Source organism: Acanthochromis polyacanthus, chromosome 5, assembly GCF_021347895.1.
Source record: "Acanthochromis polyacanthus isolate Apoly-LR-REF ecotype Palm Island chromosome 5, KAUST_Apoly_ChrSc, whole genome shotgun sequence".
In the NCBI taxonomy this organism is placed as follows: Eukaryota; Metazoa; Chordata; class Actinopteri; family Pomacentridae; genus Acanthochromis; species Acanthochromis polyacanthus.
The window spans coordinates 31,766,062-31,791,574 of record NC_067117.1 but is presented as its reverse complement, the minus strand read 5'-3'; the positions used below and the strand labels follow the sequence as shown (position 1 = coordinate 31,791,574).

The 25,513-nt window shown below is 39.6% G+C and overlaps 1 protein-coding gene across 1 annotated transcript; it reads right to left on the bottom strand.

The window, feature by feature from the left end:
- Positions 1-7,562: 7,562 nt before the first annotated feature.
- abraa (actin binding Rho activating protein a) lies at positions 7,563-19,033 on the bottom strand. The gene is made up of 2 exons (XM_022208392.2): positions 16,935-19,033; positions 7,563-8,970 (listed from the first exon to the last, which is right to left on the bottom strand). The coding sequence occupies exons 1-2, from the start codon at positions 17,562-17,564 to the stop codon at positions 8,533-8,535; spliced, it is 1,068 nt and encodes a 355-aa protein (XP_022064084.1). The 5' UTR covers positions 17,565-19,033; the 3' UTR covers positions 7,563-8,532.
- Positions 19,034-25,513: the final 6,480 nt, after the last annotated feature.

Here is a 25,513-nt window from a genome sequence, read left to right as displayed (position 1 = left end):
CCCATCCCTAATGCATTGCTGGTTTGTGGTGTGACATTTTCAGGTTACTTTAAATTGCATATCATCAAAATGGTGCAAATAAAGTCACTTTGGGCCAGAATTCTACTGCTTTACTCCCCATTGATTCCCATGAAAGAATCTGGGCAATACCACTGATATGTGCAATCCTGTTATTTCTAGAACTAGCATTTATGTACACTACTGTTCAAAAGTTTGGGGCCACTTAGAAAAGTCCTTATTTTTGAAAGAAAGGCATTTTTTTCAATGAAGATAACATTAAATGAATCAGAAATACACTCTAGACACTGTTAATGTGGTAAATGATTATTCTAGCTGGAAACGGCTGATTTTTAATGGAATATCTCCATAGGGGTACAAAGGAACACTTCCAGCAACCATCACTCCTGTGTTCTAATGCTACATTGTGTTAGCTAACGGTGTTGAAAGGCTCACTGATGATTAGGAAACCCTTGTGCAGTTATGTTAGCACATGAATAAAAGTGTTAGTTTTCATGGAAAACATGAAATTGTCTGTTTGACCCCAAACGGTAGTGTATATTTACAGTCTAAGCACTAACAGTACAAGGAACTTCTCGTAATCCATGGATTTATTATTTTTATTTTTATGTCCACATTTTGAATCTGCTCTTTGAAGGCCTTAGGATATTTGAAAACACATGAAAATTGCACACACATGAAAATCGTCGAAAAAATTTAGATTTTGGGAGAATTGCATAGATGTGTTAGCCTAGCCGCGCTAGACCCAGCTCTTAAGACACAAGGGTCGAGGAATGCTCAACAGGGAGGGAGGCGGGCTAAAAGGTTGTCTTTCAAATCACTCTGCAGCAATTGGGTAGGTATACAACCAATCAGCGCAACGAATGGGTTGACATAGTTCCTAGAGCGCCGGATTGTGCCTAAGTCCCATTAGCTTTCCAACCAGCGGAGCCAACTGGTATATTAAGGATTTGCTATATCCCGTCGGCATAAGTCCAAATGCGTCTTTCTTCTCAATGAAACACTTCAGTGCCGTCCTTTGTTTATCTTTCAAGTTGAATTTTAGCTTCAAATCTTTAAGGGCTGTGGCCAAAGCCGAGTCGAAAGATAACTGTTTATTGTGCGCCGGTTGTTTCTGTCAGAATCGTCGCGCCTCTGTCGTCACTTAGTTACGCCCGCCTTCTGACTCTACACTTCATGGCGATTGGTCCGGCCAGTTTTAGGAGCATCCAACCTCAAGCCTTATGGAGGGTAACTAGACCCACCCTGGCAGAGAATTAAATTCGTTGCCGTGGGTTGTCTAGCGCGGCTAGGCTATAGAAGTGTGCCAATATGGTTCAAAAATGTCACCTGAAAATTTCAAACAGAGACTGTATGTAACACCAACAGCTTTGAAATTTGTTAAGCATATGTAACTCAAGACACAAAAATGTAGTTGACAACCATACTAAGAACCCAACAGGAAGTTGGACATTTTGAATTATGTCTCATATTTTGGACATTTTTTTTTACATATTTTCAAAAGCTATAAACTCAAACATGGTAACCTCAACAGAGCTCAAATTTAGCCAGGATGTACAGCAGGCATGAGTGAGCAAAAGTTAGCAAAATGCTCAGTAAAAGTCACGGAAAAGGCGTCTGGCGGAATTTCGACAATTTGCCATGACATAAGAATGCTGTCTAACTAGCCTGTACATGCTCCAATCTGCCTGGAACTTTAAGTGTGTGATCAAAGTCTAGCCCTCATCACATCCATAGGCCGATATACATTCACAGTAATAGCGCCACCTGGTGGACATGCTTGGATTCACTGACCAGCAAGGATGCGAGGACCCGACTGTCGCTGCCTACGCTTTAATTTGATTTATTTTTTTGCAGATCTTTCTGCTGATATTGCTTAAACGATTGCACTATTCCCTTCACTGTTGTAACAATGCAAATTTCCCCACAGTGAGATTAATGACGGCTTACCTTACCTTGTTCTCTTCTCTCATTTGTGCATCTTTCTTTCCTATTGTTAAATTTTTTTACTGCCATAATCAGTTTTTTTCTCCTTTCTGCTCCTTTGCTCTGATTATTTAGCTCATATAATCCACTTTCTCCTTCAGCACCTCAAGTCTCCTCTGCATGCAACTCTTTGTCGACCCTTTTGTTTCCTCCAGTGTCTCTCAATTCCTTGACTCCCCTCCAGGGATGATTTAGCAGTTTCTGAAGGGGATTAACTTTATCCAAACTGCAGCAACCAAAGAAACAAAATACAATCCCCTCATAAAAGTTACGATAACAGCTCATCGGTTTTGGAGTTGATGATATGAAGTTTAAAAGATAAAGGGGATCTTTTAGCTTCTGAGCTTCATCTACTCCATGTACAGGACATTCATGGTGCATGGAGTGTCATTACTGTGGAATGAATGAATGAACGAATGACAGGAAACAGGGTTTAAGGAGAGTTCATTTTTAAGATGTTGGAATCTATCATTCTTTGTGTGTTTAACTATGCACTTTGTGGAGAGACAGTTCCACAACATTGTACTGAGGGATTGTTCAGGTGTGCAAAGTTGAGAAAAGAGGCCCATATTTGTCCCCAGACTGCAGACTTTGCTGCGTAAACCAGCTGTAAACATTTACCATCTTTTTTAGTCAGATGGCAGATTGTACCAACCTGTTCTCATTCTCACAGCGTCAGATACTGTCATTTTGCCAAAGCTGGCTGTAGACATGAATAGGATGTCCTTTGGCGCAAGTCCCACCATGATCAGTATTCGATGCCGATAGATGTAGAGAAGTTTTTTAAAGCTCAAAAAGACTTTTAAAGAAGGATTGAGAGGTTGGTGGCAGCGTAGAATGAGGTCCATAGTTTTATTTTTTTTTGTGTGTGTGTGCTTGCTTTCAATTAGGCACCAAAACAACTTGGTTAGTTTCAAGAAAAGACTCTACTGTGGGTTACAATACACCCTTTCACAATGTTAACTACTTTTGAAGCAAATTTGAAAAGGCAAGTTTGTTCTTACTGCCTAAAAAGGAGCAGCTCCCGCTCTTAAGTCAGGTTTTGCTTACTTCCTGTTTTAGTTTGACATTTCCTGCCGTGTGTTTGTTCTCACCTTTGTCTCACTACAGAAGTCTTCACACTTCCTGGTCTTTGTTTTCCCATCTGTGTGATTACCTGCTCAGTCCCAGTGGGCTCCACCAATGTTTTATTGTCTTCCCTGCTCCAGCGGGTATATATTCACTGTTTTCCTCATGTCCCTTTACCATGTTGTCTTTATCTTTGTAGAGTTATCTGTGTGATTTTCTGACTCAGCCTGTTTTGAGGTTTGTTTTTTTTTTTATGATCTTGTATATGATGGCCACACTTGCAGCCATCCAACCATTAATTTAATGTTAGGTTAAATTGAAACACTGCACATACAGAAACAAAAATAACACGCATCATTTCAGACAACCTACTTGTTTAGCCTTTGTTAGAGTATTTAAGTTCTGTCTGCAGCTTGTGCATTTAGTTAACTTTTTTATGCTCAGCATTACTCTTTTAAATTGTTCCTTTATCTTACCAGTGCTTTGGTATCCAGGCCTCTGCTGCTGTCTTCATCTGGATGAATTTGGGCAAAAGGTGTCACCAGGGAAGCACTAGGTTTTTATACCAGAGCTGCCAATCAGACCACACCAAGTGGCTGCTTCTTTAAGGGGTGGGCTAGGTTTTCTTGTTTGTTGGTGTTTTATGTCTCCCCTATTTTGTGTAACAAGTCTGATCAGCCAGTTTGTATTTCCTATTTTGTTCAGTGTTTTTCAGGTCAGTTAGGACATTTATTTGATCAATGCCGTTGGTTTATTGGGTTATTTTATTTCTCATAGCCTTAGTTAAGTTCTGTTCCTTTAGCCTCTTTCATTGGCCCACATTTGGTTTTGGTTTTTGTAACTTTGTTTGAATTCACCTACAAGTTCTCATGCTTGGCAGCTCGGTCCTTCACACTATACAACAAATATCTGGGTGTTTTGTGACCCACTGGAGCTGTACATTGTAAGTTCATATCCTTTTTTGTATATTTGTGATAGTAACGCCATTGGCAGCAGTAGAGAACATTTGCTTGTTGAGTCATGGCATCTATTTCTAATGTTTATAGATTTTTATAGGTCTATCGAACTACCCTACACTGTGAAAATGTATGCTAAAGGATACCCAATGTGATACCAAGGAGTCCTGACAAATGACACTGGACTCATTGCACAAATTACTTCACATCATATCTCTGCCGTAGTGCTACTATGGCAAGCTGTTTTAATGTTAAGTACCTCAGCTGGACATGTATTGGAGATGTTCACAATTCAGAACGGACATTTCAGTATCCATGACTTTCTTTCCATCAACAATTGACATTTTCAATGTACATATTCCTCGGATAAGTGATGTCATTTTTCGCATACTGGGTTTCTTATTACAAATATCTCCAATCCAGCTGCATATATTCACAATTCACCGTGTGAACCTTGGCAAATGAATTTATATTATTTGTAGTTTCAGAAATCTACAGTTTAATCCACTAGGTTAAGATACCTTTAACTACCCCCATTTCAAGATAACTATTTTGCCCTTTATAGACATCTTCATTTAGGTTTGAACTAGCCCAAATGACATCATGAATATCTTGAACTGAACAAATATCTTAAATTCAACTTCTAACTTTGTGAAATGACATCACAGATATCAGTAGTTCAGTCAGCCGCCATGGCAAGCAGATCATTCTGTGATTCTACAACCATAACCACACATGACAAGTCATTTCATCACCATGTCAGAGCAGTTTTCTAGTTCATTTCAATGATGAGTCTTGAATGAACAAAGCTCTGGTTCTCCACAAACTTGTTGCAAATAGATTTTTCCTATTTCAAGACTTTAGAAATGATTTTGTCCACAAATGCTGTCCTAAAATGCTTTGCTGGACCAGAATCAAATGGGAATTCACAATGATTAAGATACTGTACCTCCACTTATTATCTCTAAGTATCACTTTGACTCACCAGAATGGCATTGTAGGAATCTGGGAAATAAAATTTGGACAAGTCACAGTATAGTTACAACTTGTATCAATGATGCTTTTGATATGTGTAATCTTAATTCCGAAGAATATAACTCAGACATCAAATGTTGTAATGGTTTACCATCTGCTATTGCACAGAAAGGGTACTGAAAGGTACTGAAAATGCATCGCAGTAAGATCTATGAAATGCAAAATCTCTTTTCTTCGCAGAAAGTTATTTAAGTTTTAACTTTGCAGTTGTGAATGACACACATCAAGCAGACATCTGAAGTGTCCCAACTGTCCTAAATGGCCTCTACTTTCTCTCAGCGCTCCTTTATGTCCACTCGTCTCCTTCTTGGTAGCAGAGAAGAGAGCGTTGAGGACGGAAAGTGAAGAAGCTCCGAGATCTGCCAACAGCATCCACAAGGGGCTTAAGAGTGTCTCACTGCCGCATCAGCAAGCGCTTAAGGGCTCTGGCATGAACTTACAGACTTCCCTGAGGATTTTTTTGCAACTGTGTACAGGGAGTAGTCTATAATTCATTGCACCAGTGACATTAGTAAATGAAGACTCCGGGGCAGCATCCAGGAAACCAAGCATTAAGACTGATGGTAAGAAATGTAAAGTTACAGCTACAGTGCTCCACTTTTCATTACTCATTTGCATATAATTGTATCGTCAGACATATGGTAGTAGACTCTGTAGAGCTCCCAGTGTTATATAAAAGCAGGATTCTTAAAACTGAATGTTGCTCCGTAGTTTAAAATCTCACATTTTCTGGCTGAGCAAAGGAAAAGACAATATCAGCAGTCAAATGTCAGTATTTCTTGACCTCTGCGTAGCTTGTGTCAACACTTTAACCACCGCAAAAATAACAAAACATGACCACAACACTCCCCAATGTTCGTAACACAACTATAAAATTGCCCTTCTGTAAGAAGACTCGTGGACTTTCACTTTGAAAGACAAAAATGTTCAGTTTTATTTCCTTTCATTCCTACAGCAGATGTTCTAAATGCTAAAATGAGGTAAAGCAGAATTCACTATACTCTCATTTTACTCTACATTACTCTAACATTACACAGGCACCCATTAGATGAGAGGTTTTTCAATCATAAACTTTAAAACAAACAGTTAAGAGTTACATTGCTGCGTTTAAGCGTCCGACTAATCCAGTTCTCCCATCAAATATGTGAGTTATTGGCACACAATTTTGCAAGGTTTTGTAAATAAGCCTGTCATCTAGTCGAAGAATAGTTCACAGATGATTTTTGTGGTCCAGAAACATAATAAATAATGGCTCAATGTGCTTTTAACAGACTTTTTTTCCACATCAGACATGCTAGCTTGTCATAGCAGAAGCAGTACCGGTGGAATTAATCTGTTTATATATTCACATATGATGAGTTTTTCTGCTTTGAGTGTGTAGTCACAGCTAGACATTCAATGAAGGTACATTTTTAATGTAAGTATATGAAACAAATACTGCAACAAAAACATATTTTAGATTAAAAAAAACATTGTAAATTGAACTCTTTTAGCATTCCAATTGGCTGCTTCAATAATTTGCTTTAAGCTCTGCTACCAAAAGACCAAACAGTGAATCAGAAGAGGACAAAAAACTTTGGTCTCATTGCTGTGAACCTTTCTACAGGGAGTGTCCTGTTATTTTTTTTCCATCCTGTTGCTATCAGGCATATTTACCAGCACAAACTCTTGATATTCCACGACAAATTGCTTTCACTCCTTATTTACTTGTTCATAACAAAAGTAGATTAAAGGACTAAAGGACTATTTTAATTTCTGTCGTGAGTTATGAGGGAAGCTCATTTGAGTGACGCCTCAGAGTGTGTTTGGCATTAAAGTGGATTCTCAAGGCTTCTAACATTTAGCATAGTTAGCAAGGCGAGCATGGTTAGCATGCTAAAGATAGCTTCCCTTCATTCTCAGGTATATGAGGAGAAGTAATGACTCTGGTGCGTGTGTGTGTGTGTGTGTGTGTGTGTGTAGCCTCCTTGTGTACACTCACATGCCTATAAATAATTTATGTATTCCAAGAAAACAAAACATAAAGAATATGTATATGTATTTTTAAGATTTTGTCTTTTTGTCCATTTTCTTTGTGCATATTGTGTATATAATTAGCATGGTAGGTACACTGTAAAAAACAACATAAAAATAACTCTCCTGCAGCTGAAGTGCCAAAAAAATACTACAAGAAACAACTTAAATATTACCACCTCACAAAAAAAAAAAAAAAAAAAAATCCTTAATTTTACATATGTTCATGAGCATTTTTCAGCTTCTTGATGTTTAATTAAGGAAACTCATACGTGTAAAAAAAAATAATTGCAACTCGGTATAACATTTCTTGTTAAAATTACACAAGATAAATCTCATTTAAGAAGAACATTTATGTCGAATTACAATTTTCCTGTTAATTGTATCAAATTTAAAATAAAAATAATTTTATTGATGTTTGTATGTACTTTAAAATATTGGTGAAAAAATCTGTAAAATCCAATGAAGTTTTTTTTTTTTTTTTTTTACAGTGTATACAGTGTTTTATCTGTGAACTTTAATGACACTGTTTAATTGCTTGCAGCCATTCCTTCATTTTTCTTGTGTTTGATGTAGCATTGGTTTGTCTCTTTCGAACAGGGGTCGGCAACCTTTAACACTCAAAGAGCCATTTCGACCTGTTTCCCACAGAAAAGAAAACACCGGGAGCCGCAAAATCCTTTTGGCATTTAAAATGAAGACAACACTGCATATATCGCTTTTTACCTCTATGCCCTTGTTAATCAGTCGTGATTAATTAATTACAAAGCCTCTAATTAGATAGATTAATTTTTTTAATTGTGTCCTACCACTAATATTTATCTTACTTGGAAATCAATATTTTGCGAATGTCTATTTAACTTGTAAAATCTATTTATCTTAAGCTAATAACTTTTCTCCGGTAAGTCGCTGCCCTATTTTCCAAGACGACACTCCTCTGACTCTCTGACCTGCTGCCTGGATGCTGGACGTGTTCTTGCGAGTAAGGTGTATTACCCTATCAAAGAGTAGATACGGAGCAAAACAATTATCCGTAGTTTACCTTAGTACTCACGAGTACTTTTGACTGAAAGACAAGACGTGAAGTGGAGCTTTAATATACAGGCTTGCCATTCTTGAGTACAAACGATGTGAAACTACAGGCGTCGCTTCTCCATCTTCTCTGCGTCAACTTTGCGCTCTCATGTCCCAGGGGAAAACCGCAGCATATCCGGTGGAGTGACACGTCAAAATAAGAGCAGTAATTTCACAATAAAACTCTCTATGCATTGAAACGCGCCTGAAAGGCAGAACAATTTATTTTCCAAAGTTACAGGCAGCCACAACAGAGGGCTGAAAGAGCCACATGCGGCTCCGGAGCCGCGGGTTGCCGACCCCTGGTCTAGAAGAACCAATGTGTCAGATATGTAGTTTCGTTTGCAGACGTGTGAATGTTCTTGAGACATTACATCAGTCCTCAGTCTCTCAGTGTGATGATAACATTATCATCCTGTCCTTTCCACAGCATCTCCCCCTCAAAGTCCAGCATCTTGTGTTTGCGGCAGCGCAGCAGAATTCCCACCACTTTGTCCGAGATCTTCACGTAGCGGTCGAAGAGGCGGCCGAAGCTAATGATGGTCCTCCCCTCTTTATCCTTGAAGCCCATGTCTCTGATAATCCACACCATCTCCTCCATCTCCCTGTGGATGTGCTTCTGGGCCCGGTCGCCCCTCTCCGCCGTCTTGGATCCGTCTTTGGGTCGACCATAGCCGGAGTCACCCTTACGGAGGCGCTGAGCCATGGCAAAGTCGTAGTCGAACTCCTCGCTGAAGGGGTTGAGCTTCTGACCCTCTACATGCTGCTCGGACCACTGCTGCCAGCGGCTTTTGATGTCGCCCATAGTGGCGATCTTAATCTGCAGGTAAACAGGCAAGTTTAACATTAGAGCAGTGGTGGCTTGTTAATAGGGGGCGCTAGGGCGCCGCCCCCATCAAGATTTTGTGAAAAAGGTATTGACACAGTAAACATAAATACGTATTTAAAGTAATTAACACATCTGCACAGTGTTCACTCATTCAATGGGTCTCATTTTTATTTTTTTAAGCCTTTCCATTCCATATTGGGTTTTTTTTCAGGGTTGTTTTACACGTTTCAATAGTGAGGGGCGCCTGCCAAATGAGTGTGTATGTACATTCTAAAACTTTTGGCTTTCATGTGACTTAATACTGGTCTCTAATTGGTTACTTAAAGATTGTCCTCCGGGCGCAGCTCTCTGCGTCCCTGGCGAATCAGCGCGTTTGGGTGGTCATTTTTCATCTGATCTGATTGATTCGTGATACCTGTCAATCAAAGTCACCCCTGGCAGCGTACACAGACACATACGGAGAGACAGACAGACCACAACAACAAGACAGAAGAGGATTGCGGCAGCAAAAGAAAATTCGGTTGTTTCTTTACGAAATGATCCTTTTACGAGGCGTTCGCTGGAGGAAAAAAAAGGATAAAGGAGCTCGGACCGGAGCAACCTGATTTACAAATCCAGCAGCAGGCAAGTGACCGTGGACGGAGTTACACCCGGGGCTTCTCCCGCCTGTGTTATGCTAAACACAGCTGGCTAGCTGGATGTGAAGTTAGCAATGCTCTGTATTGCTTTCCCTGCTTGCTTTTTCAAAGTGTTGGCACTGAAGTTCTGTGGACAACAATGGGGGTCAGAGACCTGAAACATCTCTCTGAAAAATGCAAACGGCCTGGACAGGATGCAGTGAGGCAGGTACTTTATTTTGCTTCCCTTGCCTGCTTTTTCAAACCAAGGGAACTGATCAAGCCTGGATTCAGACAGGTATGGCGGATTTAAAGCATTTTTCCGAGAAAGTAAAATAACACAGATGTAGAGGTGCTGGCTTTAATCTCTAAAATGTGAGGATTTACTTTTTTGTCATTGAATAATGTAAATAGAAATGTTAGTTGACACAAGTGGCACTTTAGCCTGAAAGCCTGTTGATTTTCATATGTTCTGAAATCTGAGGAATTACTGTTTTTCTTTATTTTCATTGTAAATATTTAATGTTAGTTGACAGAAGCACTTTGGGCTCAAAGCCGAAGATAAGAGAAGGTTTTATTTGTCACATGCAGAGTTATACATAGTATAATGCCTAATGGTTTCACTATTTTTTTTTCAGGCAAAGTGACAATTTTTTATTGCTTTGATCTTAAATATGCAGATTTGCTGTTTTCTCATTGTCATGTAAGGTTGTTAATGTAAAAGTCAGCTCACAGAAGCACTGTCTGCTTTAAGCCTTATAGTTAGGTTTTTTTAACAAAATGTCCAATGTTTGTTGGTTTCACAGGTATGGATTTGTTTTTGTTTATTTGAGTATGTAAATATAAATATGTTGTTCCAAAGATTTTGCTGGACAGAAGAAGCACTTGGCACTCTTTGAAGCCGGAAAAATGAATTGTTTCTTTTTTACTTATGAAGTAAAAAATAGATTTGGATATTTATACATTCTTAATTTGTTTAATTATAGAAAAGGAGATTTGAAGGGTTTGTGTGTACCAATTACACCTTATCTGGAGCAAATCATATCAAACACTGGGGAGATAAATTCAAATTCACTAGCTGGTAACATTTACGTGCATTTAATTGTCTGTTTGACTCAGCAGTAGTGCTTAGCTGTACCCTCATAGCACATGAAATGGCTGTGAACATAATTTACATCAATTCTTGTATTCCAGTGTTGCCGACTCTGCTGTTTGGTTTGGTAAATTAAGTGCGCCTCCCCAAGAGACAAATTCACCAGCCGCCACTGAATTAGAGTAACTTTTATGAAAACAAATGAGCCATGCAAAACATGTTATGTATGGATTTGTATCTACTTAACTGACATTATCGTTCAAAAGTTTGGGGTCACTCAGACAATCTCATAGCCTAGCCGCGCTAGACAACCCACGGCAACAAATTTAATTCTCTGCCAGGGTGGGTCTAGTTACCCTCCATAAGGCTCGAGGCTGGATTTTCCTAAAACTGGCCGGACCAATCACCATGAAGTGTAGAGTCAGAAGGCGGGCGTAACGAAGTGACGACAGAGGCGTGACGATTCTGACAGAAACAACCAGAGCACAATAAACAGTTATCTTTCGACTCGGCTTTGGCCACAGTCCTTAAAGATTTGAAGCTAAAATTCAACTTGAAAGATAAACAAAGGACGGCACTTAAGTGTTTCATTGAGAAGAAAGACGTATTTGGACTTATGCTGAAGGGATATGGCAAATCCTTAATATACCAGTTGGCTCCGCGGCTCGGCTGGTTGGGAAGCTAATGGGACTTAGCCACAATCCGCCGGTGCTCTCGGAACTACGTCAGCCTATTCCAGGGTTCTCGCCAGCGCATTTCAGCGTAACGGCCCGTTACGCTGCCATAACGGCCCGTTACACTGTCTAACGGGCCGTTACGCTCAGTTTAAAAGATTACGCTGTGATTAGGGCCGCTACGCCAGCGCATTTCAAAGATTACGCTGTTGTTATGAGAGTGTGTGGCTCCGTCATGAGAGAGGGAGAGAGAGCAGGGTGTGTGTGGGAGGGAGGGGGAGAGCGAGTGAGAGAGACGGCAGTCGGTGCTATGGTCGGTGCAGTCGGAGGAGGAGAGAAGGTGTGCAGTTGCTGGGTTGGCCTTACTGTGTGGTTCAGCCACTGTTGATAGACAATAAAGGCTGCAGTGTTCTTTGATGTGGCTGGGCTCCTGTGTCTTTGCCTCTACGGCTGCTGAGGAAGTGAAGGGGGTTAACCCCGGGCTTCCTGACCAACCTGGCCGACCAGGAAGGGTTAACACTGTGATTAGGGCCGCTGCGCTGTTATTTTGACAGATAACGCCATGTGCGTTTATTTTTATCAACTGGGTGCCTATCTAGGTTAATTTATGTCTCCCCACCTCAGCCGTACTTTCCTGTCGATTGACCCGTTCCCGTCTATTGCGCATGCGCGTTCCCGTCTATTGCGCGCGCGCGCGTGCAGGAGGACCTGCCGTTACGCTGAAAAAAAAATCCTGGCGAGAACCCTGTATTCGTTGCGTTGATTGGTTGTATACCTACCCAATTGCTGCAGAGGGATTTGATAGACAACCTTTTAGCCTGCCTCCCTCCCTGTCGAGCTTCCCTAGACCCTTGTGCCGTCAGAAACATGGGTGTAGCATGGCTAGGCTAACAATCTCATGTTTTCCATGAAAACCTGCACTTTTATTCTGACATAATTGTACAAGGGTTTTCTAATCATCAATGAGCCTTTAAACACCATTAGCTAACACAATGTAGCATTAGAACACAGGAGTGATGGCTGCTGGAAATGTTCCTCTGTACCCCTATGGAGATATTCCATTAAAAATCAGCCATTTCCAGCCAAAATAGTCATTTACTACATTAACAATGTCCAGATTGGATTTCTGCTCAGATTTTGCAGACTTTTAACCAGAATCATGCATTAAGATGAGGAGAAATTCTCAGATCCACAGTATTTGGAAATGAACCCAGACAACCAAACTGTCTCCTGGATATTTTTTTTTTTTTTTTTTTTTTTTTAGTATATCCTTGTCTTTGTTGTCAAACCTACGTGATAGTTGGAATTGTTGATTAAATAAAGTGCTACATTTTTGCATTGCAGGGAGTTTGTTGGGGTAGAGGTCGGATGGACAAAGCGTTGGACTTTAACTTTGTGGTGGGGGTTATTTGTAAGTTTGGGTTGAGAGACAATGGAAGCTGGTTGTGAGCTGCCTTCCATATATCAACTAAATTTAAACACAGTTAGTTAATTTTAGCCATTATTGTTACAAAATATAATGAAACCCGTGAGTCTGCTGCTTCCACATCCTGTATGTTTACTTAGTACTACCGTTTCTACATATAGCTCTCTTTGATTGCCATATTCAGTTCCATTCAATTTTATTTACAAATACAGGTCAAATTTTTTCAAGACGCTTTACAGAACCCATCTGCTATTAGTCTATATTACATTATCCTAAAATAATATCATTGGCTTATATTGATTGACGTTGATTGTGAGGTTGTTGTGTTTTTTGTTGTCAGCTGTCAACAGCACGTAATGCTTGTGTGCTTCAACACCTGCCATAGATAGTTGGTTTGTGCGACTGTAGCACTGTTATTGTGGGTTCAAGAAGTTAGGAATCCACTTCTCTATAATTTCTCCTGAAAGCAGTGTGTGGTTGGTTTAGGCTACAAACGAATTCTGAAAAAGTGCGAATAAACATGCTGCATCACTGTCAGGTCACTGGGGGCTTTTTTAAGTATTTGACCTGAGGACATGTCCAGAGGAGAGAGAGTGAATATATTGGTAGAAGGATGCTGAGTTTCCCACTGCCAGGCAGGAGGCCTAGAGGAAGACCAAAGAGGAGGTTTATGGAAGTGGTTAAAGAGGAGATGAAGGTAGTTGGTGTGAGAGAAGAGGATGCAGAAGACAGGGTTAGATGGAGGCAATTGATTCGCTGTGGCGACCCCTGAAGGGAAAAGCCGAAAGGAAAAGAAGAAGAAGAAGAAGACCTGAGGACTATATCCAAGTAACCCGAGTACCGAAATCATAATCTGGTCCAATTATGGTTCCTTCTAAAACACAAACAGTGATGTCTAGAAGTGACCTCTTTCTAAGGTTTTCTAAACTTGGCCACCGCTCTCATATTTCCAGCTACTTTCTCCAGATTGTTCAAATTCTCTGCCTTGACTCAGCCGCTATATGCTTATGCTGATTAGTAACCCACAATCTTTAAATAAACTCCGTTCCAGTTGGTGAACTTGATCCTCAGCTTGGCCTTTGCTTTGCACTCAGACATACTAATGGGAATATGTTCCTCCAAATAAAGCAGCATGCTCAAAAAACATATTTTACAACCTTCCAGAAATAGGTTTTAAAACCAAAGCAGATGGTCTGCTGGTGCCTCCTGAGAGCTTTCCAAGGCTTCATGCTGTTTTTTGTGCATTTAATATAGCAAATGCATCAAAATTTGCATCTGCTGTGCTACAGTTATAAGTTTGACCTTTTTGTGGAAACAGTGCTAATAATTACCAATTTAAGCTTTAATTTAACCTTTCTCCTTCCTCTTCTTCTTTCTCTGGTCTATCTATTTCATTTATCCCTTTCTTCCCAGTATTTCCTCCCCCCCCCCCCCCCCCCCCCATGTCTTCTCCTCTCTCTTTCCTTCCTTCTCGGTATTTTCCTCAGCTTGCCAGGCCTTCAGATCAGTGTCATCAGATCTCTTTGGTATTTGCTCTATGAAAAGTAAAGACTTGTCACCAAGAGACCTTCCATGACCCTCTGTCAACCTTTAAATGTGATGACACCTCTGATCCTCAAATTTTCTGTGTTTTCTTTGGTTCTTTTCATATGTCCATTTGTACATTTGATATTTAACTTCAGTTTGCTGCAAATATTTTTGATGCACTTGCTTAAATGAAATTACTGACACAGTTGGAGCAATGAAGTGTCTTTCAGCTTTTTTAACTACTCTTGCAGAAGTCATGGCTTTATGAATCTTGGTCACCACTTTGTTTCACACTCAGATTGACATTTCTATTTGTCTTTCTTGTATTTTTCAGTTGATCTTTGCATTAAAGGTGCAAAATGTGATCTGCAAGTGTTAGCGTGCTAACATGCTAAACTGGGATTGTGGACATGGTTAACGTTATACCTGCTAAAGGTTGTCGCTATGAGCATATTAGCGTGCTGATAGCATTTGGCACGATCGCTGCTTGCTAACGCTACTTGCAAGGCTGTGGGCTCTTGGTATTACTTCTACGAAAACTCTACCTCCCTTTGTTTTAAATGCAGCACAATTAGAGTATGGTGCAAATTTTCAAAGCATCCCTGTAGCCTCCTATAGCTGCTTTCATGGCTGCAGAAAAGTTTGACTTGATGGTGCACGGCTTTGGTTTGTTTTTGCTGCATCAACAGCTGCGGCAGGGATCTGATTTTAGCTAAATGAAAGTCCATCAAAAGCTATTTGTGTGACAGCAAACTGCAGAGAGAGAAAGTGACAAACTGTGGAGGAAAGCAGAATATCTAACAAGGCCAATCTGTTTCCAAGGAGTTGTTGGAGACCAAAGCAGAGCTTTTGCTTATTTTCATGTGGCCAAAATATTTTAAAGACTGACGGCCGGGTTGCCAAGAAATCAGCTGCACTCTTAAATCAAAATCTCAGCTTTCAAATAATCCAAGATGCCTTAGTCAGACAAACACAGTGTTTTTCTGCACTTGAGGCAAAGCGCCAATCAGATCAAGATTAGTGTCATTTCTTCATCTTCATTTGCATGTTATTTAAGACGTGCAATACATTTATGAAACCAGCGTAATTCAAAAGACATTTGCAGTACATTATATGAACTAATTTGAATATATATGAATAAAATGAGTGAAAACTTAAATGCCAGTTCCTCATATTTCGTGTTGCAGTATCTATGTGTCTCTGCAGCTCTTGTTACCATGTCCCTCCCTGCCCTCTCTCCTTTCACCCGATTTCCTCCCGCTGACTGTTCCACCTGAAGGTCAGGTTGAAGAACACGTTGCAGAGTGTGACTATATTTATTTACATATATTCCATTGCGCTGCGGGCCAGAATGTGCTTTTATGAGCTGGACTTTCTCTCCTGCGACCTACCTTGCCACGTCCGGTCAACCATCCGGCTTCTTTTGCCTTTTATAGGAGAGATTTTAGCGTCGGAGTTATGCAACTGTTACACTGTTTGGTGTCCACGGGGGAGTTGGATTTCTTCAGGTGACATCAAAGGCACTTCTGTTTAAACTTGTTTATTCACGCTGTGTGACTTGAGTGAGAACACTTATGTTCTATTTTAGGGCATTTATTATCTGCTGTGAGTTTGATTTCGGGACATGAGAAGCTTTTAATATAGATGTAGGAACCAGACAGGAGAAAGTCAAAATGTCTTGTGAAAAATTGCATAGAATGTAACGCCTCGTGTTTAAAAAAAAAAAAAAAAAACAATTTAAGAGCAGTTACGCAAGGTCATATTAGCTCTTCCATGAGGCTGTCACCAACAACACTCAAACACGCAAAGCACCAATTACAAATGACCTCTACCACAAAATAAGAGGCTTGGGTGTTAGCCAAAGAAACAAGAGCCAAGTGTTTGGCCTTTTGTGCCTTTGCTTGTCTTTTCATATTTTATAAGGACAAATTACAAAAAGTAGCCCCAAGCAGCTTTTCCCCTCTGAGTTATTTGAATTATTTGATGGCTTGTAAAGGATGTTTTCTATTGAGTGGAGAAATACTTTTGATATAGTGCTGTTAGAGGTATCAATGCCAATATTTTGCAACAGATTCTATGGTTTATTGGTCTTTGGTTTACTAACTCAATTGGTATTTCATTGATTTTAAGCTCAGGTTTAGTTCTGCAAGACCAGTTTTTCGCCATTTCAGGGCAGCAGACATGGATATGTCATCTCCTTATAAAGTCCATTTACATGTCCAGCAGTCACTGGACAAAACTGTCATTCATTTGGAGATGTAAGACCACCTGATGAATATTAGTCCAATATTTAGCAGCTACAGCCTCCACTGTGCTCACCAGATATTGACTAACTGTCCTTTGATTGTAAACTTAATTGATAAGTTTCTGAGAGAAACAGAACTGGTCAACTAATCAATTTTTCATTTAACCACTCATTGAAGTGAGGAGTCGAAAAAAGTCAGGGAAGCTGAAATGTTGGGGTAAATCTCGTACTAGGTAATTCAAGCATCTGTGATCCATTGTTAACGTAAAAGTACTGATTTGACTAGTGTCGTAGTTAGATTAAACTGAAATTGTTTTACAAAATGTTGTTGTATGATCAAGTTTGAATACTTTGTTTGGTTTGTTGACTCTACCTTGGGCTTGTTGGTCTGTTTTTTGTGCTGGACATCGTTCTGTTCGGTTTTCGATTCACTGTTGTCACTGAGCCCACCATCCTCTCCCAGCCCGCTGTCCTCCGTGTCCACACTGCTGCTCCTTGATCCCAGCTTCTTCTCCTGGAGCATGTGCTTCCTCTCCTGGATCACTCCTCCTCCTGCATTCTGTAGCGCCCTCATCTGGCGGCGTCTTGTCGGCGACTCGTTGCCCAGGAACGGTTTGCTCTCCTCAGGACCTGACTCCATCTTGCCTCGGATGGCGCTCACCAAATCGCTGCTGCTGACCTCGCTGCGTTTGGGCTGGATGGTCTTGGTCACGGAGCAGGTCCGGATCTTATTCCCACTGGACTCGTTGGGGTCTGTTGCGATCACTCGTGGGGTGACAGTGAGTTTGACTACATGGTTGCGCTCTCTTTTGTCTTCCTCCTCCACAGATGAAGGCATCCATCCGCTGGGGATGCAGTCTTGCTTGTCGGAGTGCTCGTTAGCCCAACCCTGCCAACTCTTAGCCAAACTGGCCACCATGGCGGCACATTTTATCTTCCGTACCGCCCGCTTGAAAGCCTGTGGCTCCTGTGGTGAAACAGTGGAGGTCCCACCGCTGCTCATGGTGATGATTCCGGATAATGTTTTTCACAAAGATTGTTTCTGTGTTGAACTTTTCCCCAATCAGTGTGGGTCTGTCTGCAAGAAAGCCAAAGTGTTTCCAAAAAATGAGAAGTTAGCTCAATGTGAAAGGCTTTACGACTCTTTAAATCTCTCAAAACGGTTCTCGTCTTCTGTTGGAAAAGCTGACGTGATCTGCTTCTGTCTGAATGAATATTCAACTTCTTTCGGTTCCAGCTTCCACGCTTGCAAAGTGAAACTCTCCAAATTATCACAGGCGCACCTCAACCTTTATAGCCGCGGTGGATCTTCACGGAAACATCCGGAGCTTTCCAGACCATCAGTCGGTCAGTGGGTGAAGCCACTGGTGTGAAGAGTGCGAGGACTTTGGCTTTAATCCTCCTGAAGCCTCTCTGGCTCCACACCGGCCTTTAAATAGGGGGGGTCGTAAAGGAAGTGATGTTGCGCTGCGTCCACGTGAGACAGGAAAGTCGAGTGTCAACATTCTTGTCACAGACACACACACTCATGCACACACAGCGGAGTGGAATTTCCCCCGGTGGGATCCGGGGAACAGGTGCCCAGTGTTTTTAGCAACTCTGTGGATTCAGTTCATACACACAAATAGGCCGAAACAAACAGGCCTTCGCTCTGAGTCAGTGTGCTGCATGACTTTATTGTTTAAATATAGAGACATTTTTATTCAAATACGCAACTTTCCTTTATTGCATTAGATGCAGTAGGTCACTTGCATGGCTGCCTAAGTGTGAATTCCTAAAGCGGAGGTCATAGAAAGCAACAGGAGAGTTAGTCTACATGTCTGTGCATGTGTAGCTGCAGCTATTTCAGTCTCTGTGTGTATTTGTGAATATGTGCGTTCGTGAGTCTCTGGATTATGGATGATGTGGGCTGCAAACGTTTTCGGCTATAAAACTAAAGCCAAGACGCAGTAAAGAGTTTTTACCGATCAGTTGACTTAATGCAGAGTGCAGTAATGAGAGAAGAGGTCACGCCAAATGGATCATTTAAATGTAACCAGGGTGTTTTTCCTTTTTGCTTGTTGTTACAAACATCTCTGAACATTTGCCACAGTTCCTCTGTGGATTTATGATGCATCAGTGTCTTCCGTCTCTTCTTGTAATCCCAGTCTGACTCCATGATGTTGAGATCAGGACTTTGTGGGGGCTTCACCATCTGTTGCAGGACTCCTTGTTCTTCCTGTTGCTCAAGATAGTTCATTATTGGAATTGTTGCCATGCTGATGAATGAATCAAAGTGTGTTGCATGGCAGATTAGTTGCGAGGCATTCAAGAGACTGAAACATAGTGTATTTATTGTATATTCCACTGTTTATTTATTCATTACTGTAACTGATTGTTGACTCTTTAACTGTTTATTGTTTACTGTGGTATTATACTTTTTCATATGCATGTGTGCCCTTTCAAATTAGACAGAAATGCAATTTTCATCAAACTGACTAGTTTAAATCTGAAAAACTCAGTCTATGTGAATCATAATTTGTTTAGATCTGATTAAATAAAGAAGAAGTTCTCATAAAAACACAAACAGGAGAATAGAATACAGAATAGAACCCATTTTCTATAAAAGGGAAATAGTGAAATTACATACTTTTTAACATTTAGTGGTAAGATGCAAGATCCTAGCTGCAGGCAGAAAGATCTTAGGTCTGGATGCTTAATTCAGAAGTTTCATAAACCTTGTGATTTGTTTTTGGAGAAGCAAGACAAGCAAAACCATTTAAAAAGTTAAGTTCTGAATAAATATTAATCAGTTAAAATGGATTTGCTGCCTTTCTCTTCAATCTGTCTTGGGATGTTTTACAATATGAAAGTGACCCGACTTCCCTTGGCCCCAAACAGCCACAGAGGCAGATGATCAAGGTTTCATAGCTGCCAGATTTTATATTCAATTTACACTATCGGTCAAAATTTTTAGAACGCCCCAAGTTTTCCACTTTTTTAAAATTAAAATTCAAGTAGTTCAAGTCCAATGAATAGCTTGAAATGGTACAAAGGTAAGTGTTGAAGTGCCAGAGGTTAAAAAAAGGCAAGGTTACCCAAAATGAGAAATAATGTACATTTCAAAATTATACAAAAAGGCCTTTTTTACTGAACAAGAAATGGGTTAACAACTTAAAGCTGTTCTGCAGCAGTGGAGGTTGATCAAGCCTTAGAAGTTGGTGCTGCCAAATCCTACAGGTGTCACAACTTTTCCTGATTACTTCCAACCCCCTCTGTCTGCATAAAAGTAGTGTTGGAACACATCATGGCACCAAACCCTCCAGAACATTATTTCAACAGTATTGTACTGCAGAAAGTTGTGTGTTGGTATAAAATGGTGAGGAAAAGGCAAATAACAATAGAAGAAAGACAGACCATCACAACACTTAAAAATGTAGGTCTTTCCTACAGAGAAATTGTGAAGAAAGTCAAGGTGTCAGTGAGTAAAGTTTTCTTCATCATCAAAAGGCTCAGAAACTGGAGCAAACTCTGACAGGAAGAAGTCTGGAAGAGCTAAAGTCACAACAAAATCAGAAGATTCTGAGAGTCAACAGCTTGATGACAGATGACTCACAGGACAACAGCTTCAAACACAGATTAATAGTGGTTGTAGTAAGAAGTCTCAGTTTCAACTGTGAAGAGAAGACTTGGATTTGCAGCAAGAAAGTCATTGCTAAGACACCATAATAAAATAAAGAGTCTTGCCTGGACCATGAAACACTATCAATGGACTATTGAAGACTGGAAGAAGGTATTATGGACTGATAGATCAAAATAAAATTTGAAGTATTTGCTTCATCATGCAGTATTTTTGTAGCTGTCAAGTAGGAGAAAGGATGGTTCCTCAGTGTGTGACATCAACTGTCAGACATGGAGGAGGAAACATGATGGTCTGGGGCTGTTTTTCTGGATCCAGGGTCAGTGAATGAGAGTCAGAGTGAGAGGAACCCTGAACCTAAATTGTAATTTTCTGACCTCGATTTTAGTGTCAAAGTAGTCTAACCCACAATTCAATAGTGTTACAGTGACTGTTAGGCCATTCTGTGAAAACACAAAACCTTGAACCCGTTTTTCTCAAAAACTACAGAAAGTGTGTTACACCACTCTGCTTCCAAACCCTTCATATAAATCTTGAGCATTTCCTACATCGGATGCAAGAAAACTAAAACTGTAGGCACCTTCTGTCCACACCCAGTCTGTCGCTCAAAGGTTTGGGGTCACCCAGGCAATTTCATGTTTTCCATGAAAATTCACACTTATATTCATGTGCTAACATAACTGCACAAGGATTTTCTAATCGTCAGTCAGCCTTTCAACATCATTAGCTAACACAATGTAGCATTAGAACACAGGAGTGATGGTTGCTGGAAATGTTCCTCTGTACCCCTATGGAGATATTCCATTAAAAATCAGCCGTTTCCAGCTGGAATAGTCATTTACCACATTAACAATGTTTAGACTGTATTTTTTGATTAATTTAATGTTATCTTCATAGAAAAAACTGCTTTTCTTTCAAAAATGAGGACATTTCTAAGTGATCCCAAACTTTAGAATGGTAGCATAAGACTATCTTTAACACACAAATACAAATTAAGAAACGAGAAATTGCAATAAAAAAGTATATCACAAAGTGTGCTGTTTTTTAAGTGTACTGTATCTACAAATAGATGTATTCCTCTTCTTTACTGAGTTAATTTTGCTGGTTTTGCATAAATTGGTTGGAAAACAAACAGTATCAACCAATTATCTCATTTAATAACTTAAAGCACACATTGTCTTTTAAATTACCAACTTCTGCTGAGTACAAAGGAACCTGTTTATCTTTCTGCACATGTTCCCCAGAGATTCACTTTAATGTGTCTGCTTACATAATATAGAGAGTCGTGTAGCTCATTAGTGGGAGTTATTCCAGTCAACACTGGAGAAAGTAGATTAAAAAGCAGCATAGGTGCTGTAGATTGAGTGACAGACTTTTTTATTAGATGATTAATCTGGGGTATCCAGTTCTTAGTTTCCAACAGCATCGACTGGGGCAACCTGATAAACCAACATAATGTTAATTTACTAATAAGTTTTCATCCTTTTTTAATTCCTTTTTTATCTCTGCTACATCTCCTTTTGCCTCCTTTAAAACTGAATTAATCCTTGTTGATATCTGTTTGTGAATCCCCCCCTAGAAAACTTATATTTGCATTCAGTATCAATCGTGGCATTTATTTGAACTTTGTTGCATCAAACATAAACTAGGATGGAAAACAGCCTGCGTAGGTGGTTTTGATTTACACGATCAACCGAGGCACGGTTATTTATTAGCGTGGGGTGAGTCGATACTCTATCTGGGAATTAGGAATACTTTTCAGTCCTGCTAACACATTTCTATGTGTGTTTGAAACCCGGCCAGACAAAGCAGAATGTGTCTTCTGAGCGTCTGTGGACCAAAATATCCGCATGAGGAGCCGAGCTCAGGTTTCCAACATATGTGAACGTGTGCTTCAGGTTCTCATCCCGGCAGCTGCTTCACGTGCACGCTCCCGCCGCCTGCTGTGCACGGCAGGCCTGCACAGAAATAGCTCTGGCACTAGAAAGCTATACGAAAGGTGTGAGAGCCATGTGTAATGATTCAAGTATTTCTGCGTGACTTAATCAGAGGAGAAGCTTTTTATACTGTATGTGAGCCGTGAGTCACCGCCTGAATAATGATATGACTTATTTTGTTGATCGCTGTGGGAAAAACTTGTCTCCTCAGCTGCAACACAGGAGCTACATCAGCGGGTTGGTTGTCTGGTGTTTTGCTAAAGGGCACTTTAGTAACCTGTCGGCTCACTGAAATTCTAACTTTGTAGGATTTATATTATCAAATAAATAACAACATGAATATGTAAATAATAAAATAAGGATATCCAAACCAAACCATACTTTGTGTAATTAATTAGAGGATTTTGTGTTTAATTAACTCATCACATTTTTGTCAAACAGCAATATTTGACCTAATAAGCAAAGTTTTCCAATTCAATTCGAGTTTGGTTGACGACTGAATCGATGAATAGACACATACATGAGCTTAAACGCCAAAAATGGTTGCTTCATTGATATTTATCTGCCTTTTTCATCTGTCTACAGCATTAATACAGCTGCTTTTGAAGCTACAGAGTCTGAAACACTCTGTTGAGTACAGAATTGAAACCAAGGATTATGCAGTCATGGTGAAATGACCCATCGCTGCACTGGAAAAATGAAAGAGACATTGTAGTAACATGTAAGGCTTTAATTAATTTGCTGAAACTGGGGTACAATATGGGGCCTGTGAAAGAACTAAATTCCAGGATTGTTTTTTTCTGGCTGGGACGCACGAGTTTCAGGGATTCCATCACTGAAAATAAGAGTTATAGTACAAATGTATGGAAACTTGTACCTTTCAAAAGCTTAGGGTCACTTAGAAATGTACTTATTTATGAAAGGAAAACCTTTTTTTCAATGCAGATAACATTAAATGAGTCAGAAATACAGTCTAAACATTGTTAATGTGGTAAATGACTATTCTAGCTGCAACGAATGATTTTTAATAGAATATCTCCATAGGGGTACAGAGGAACATTTCCAGCAACCATCACTCCTGTGTTCTAATGCTACATTGTGTTAGCGAATGGTGTTTAAAACTCTTGTGCAGTTATGTTAGCACATGAATAAAAGTGTGAATTTTCATGGAAAATATGAAATTGTCTGGGTGACTCCAAACTTTAGAACAGTAGTGCATTTTTTTTTTACATCTGCACTGCCTGTAGACACCATATTGTCACACTTGAACTTGTTTCATGGTACTTATGCAGGTGTTTTCTCCTGACCAGATCCTTGTTTGTGTTGTATCTACTCTCAGACATATGTGGCTTTGGATAAAAGCATCTAATAAATTAAATTCTAGATTTGTCGGATTGTAAAACTGACTTTTAAATGGATGTTTTCAGAAGATAATGTACAGCCATGGCCATAAGTTTGGACACAGCATGACTTCCTATGGCTGTTTTGATGTCTATTACAGAACATAACTAATGTTTTTTGACAGCACCAGTTTAATTAGTCAACAAATCAACAAGGGATATAATATTATCAATAAATTCCAACAATTGGAACAACTTTGTTCCCAAAACATAATATTAGAAGAAAATAACAAAAAAATGCAGTACTTTCACAACCGAATTTGGTAAGAATAACAAAATGACACCAAACTCTTTTGATGTTTTTTTAAAATATGAAACTTAATATAGTTCTCAGGAGTTGTGTATTATCACCCAAACACTTCAGTATTTTGTGGTATTTTCTAAGATTCACAAGCGTCATGGTACTTGTGTCCAAACTTATGGCCATGGCTGTAGCATTGGTCAGTATTTTGTGATGTTTTTATGCCCAAAAGAGGCAATGTAGCTTTAAAATAACTCTTTAAATAATTAATAAAACAATAAATCTGGCATAACTAATGGTGTTGAAAGGCTCATTGATGATTAGAAGACCCTTGGGCAGTTATGTTAGCACATGAATAAAAGTGTGAGTTTTCATGGAAAAGAAGAAATTGCTTGGGTGGCCCCAAACTTTTGAATGGTCGTGTATGTGTGTACAATAATGCTGCGTGGACTCTAGAAGCTTGAGTGTATTTTTATATTGTACTGTGGAAGATCTCAAAGTTACTCATCATTGTGACGGTATATTATAGTTCACTTCTATCTCAATCTTTGTTCTCGGTGTGCTCCAAATAATCCTAACCACCACAACATTTGTGCTGTGCTAATCTTACTCTCAATCTAATTATTCAAAACACACACGTTGTACTTCTTAAATATAAAAACATTAAAAAACACTAAAGTTCTTGGTTAAAATCAAGTGTTTCTTTTGACCCTATCGCACACAGCCAGGCCTCCGTCTGGTCAGACTCACGATGATAAGCTGTTGGTTTACAAGAATAAATAACACTCTGAAATTTATGTCAAAGGGAAAACAAACTTTAAAAGCACCATTCTTTGCAGTCTGCACGAATTGTAGTTTCTCGAAACTGATTGATCCAATGTAAGCAGGTTCACTGGGCATTCAAGACGAAATGTATTGAAATACTGAAAGAGAGGATTTATGAGCAGGACTTCAAAAGAACACACATCTGTAATCCTTCAGCAATCTCTCTGTGCAGACAGTCAAATTTCCTTTTGTCATAATCCTTAATGTGATTATTCAGCTGAATCAATGACAAACGCTCCTACAGTGCTCTAAAGTGAATCTGAACTTCTTACTGCGTGTTGATATTTAATTAAATCGTTAAAACTGCATGTGTTTAGTGAGAAAAAAACAACAGGAGAATGTTTAACCCACCTCTCTTCAATATCATGCACTACATTTCAGGCTGACATTTCATTTCCCTTCCCTGCTGGAACCAAGTTTCTCACAGCGTCGCCTTTAGTTCTGATTGTAATTAGTCTTTATTCCAGCTTAATGGTTTTCTACTAGTTTAGTTAAAACCCACTTGCAGTACTTTGTTTCCTCACATCATAAAACACCTGCCACATGGCCGCTGTTTTAGAGAACTGAGTCCGTTTTCCATTTAATTCAAGCACAGCTGGAGTGTATTCTAACCTTTTTTGTTTTCATTTTAAAATCTGTGCCTGGAACCAAAACTGAAATTAGGAAGGGAAATTCATTACATTTTCTAATTTAAGCATTTATTTTATATTCACAAAACTATCATCATGATAAAACTGTGAAAGAAAAATGCATTTTAACTCATAATTAACTGATTAATGAAAACAACAGATTTCCTGTGGATTTATGAGGACACTGAAATTGTTTTGGCTTTATTTGACAGGTTAGTGAAGAGGCAGGCAGGAAAGTATGAAGAAGAATGAAGACCTGCAGCAAAGAGCCATGAGCGGGAATCAAACCCAGGCTACACCA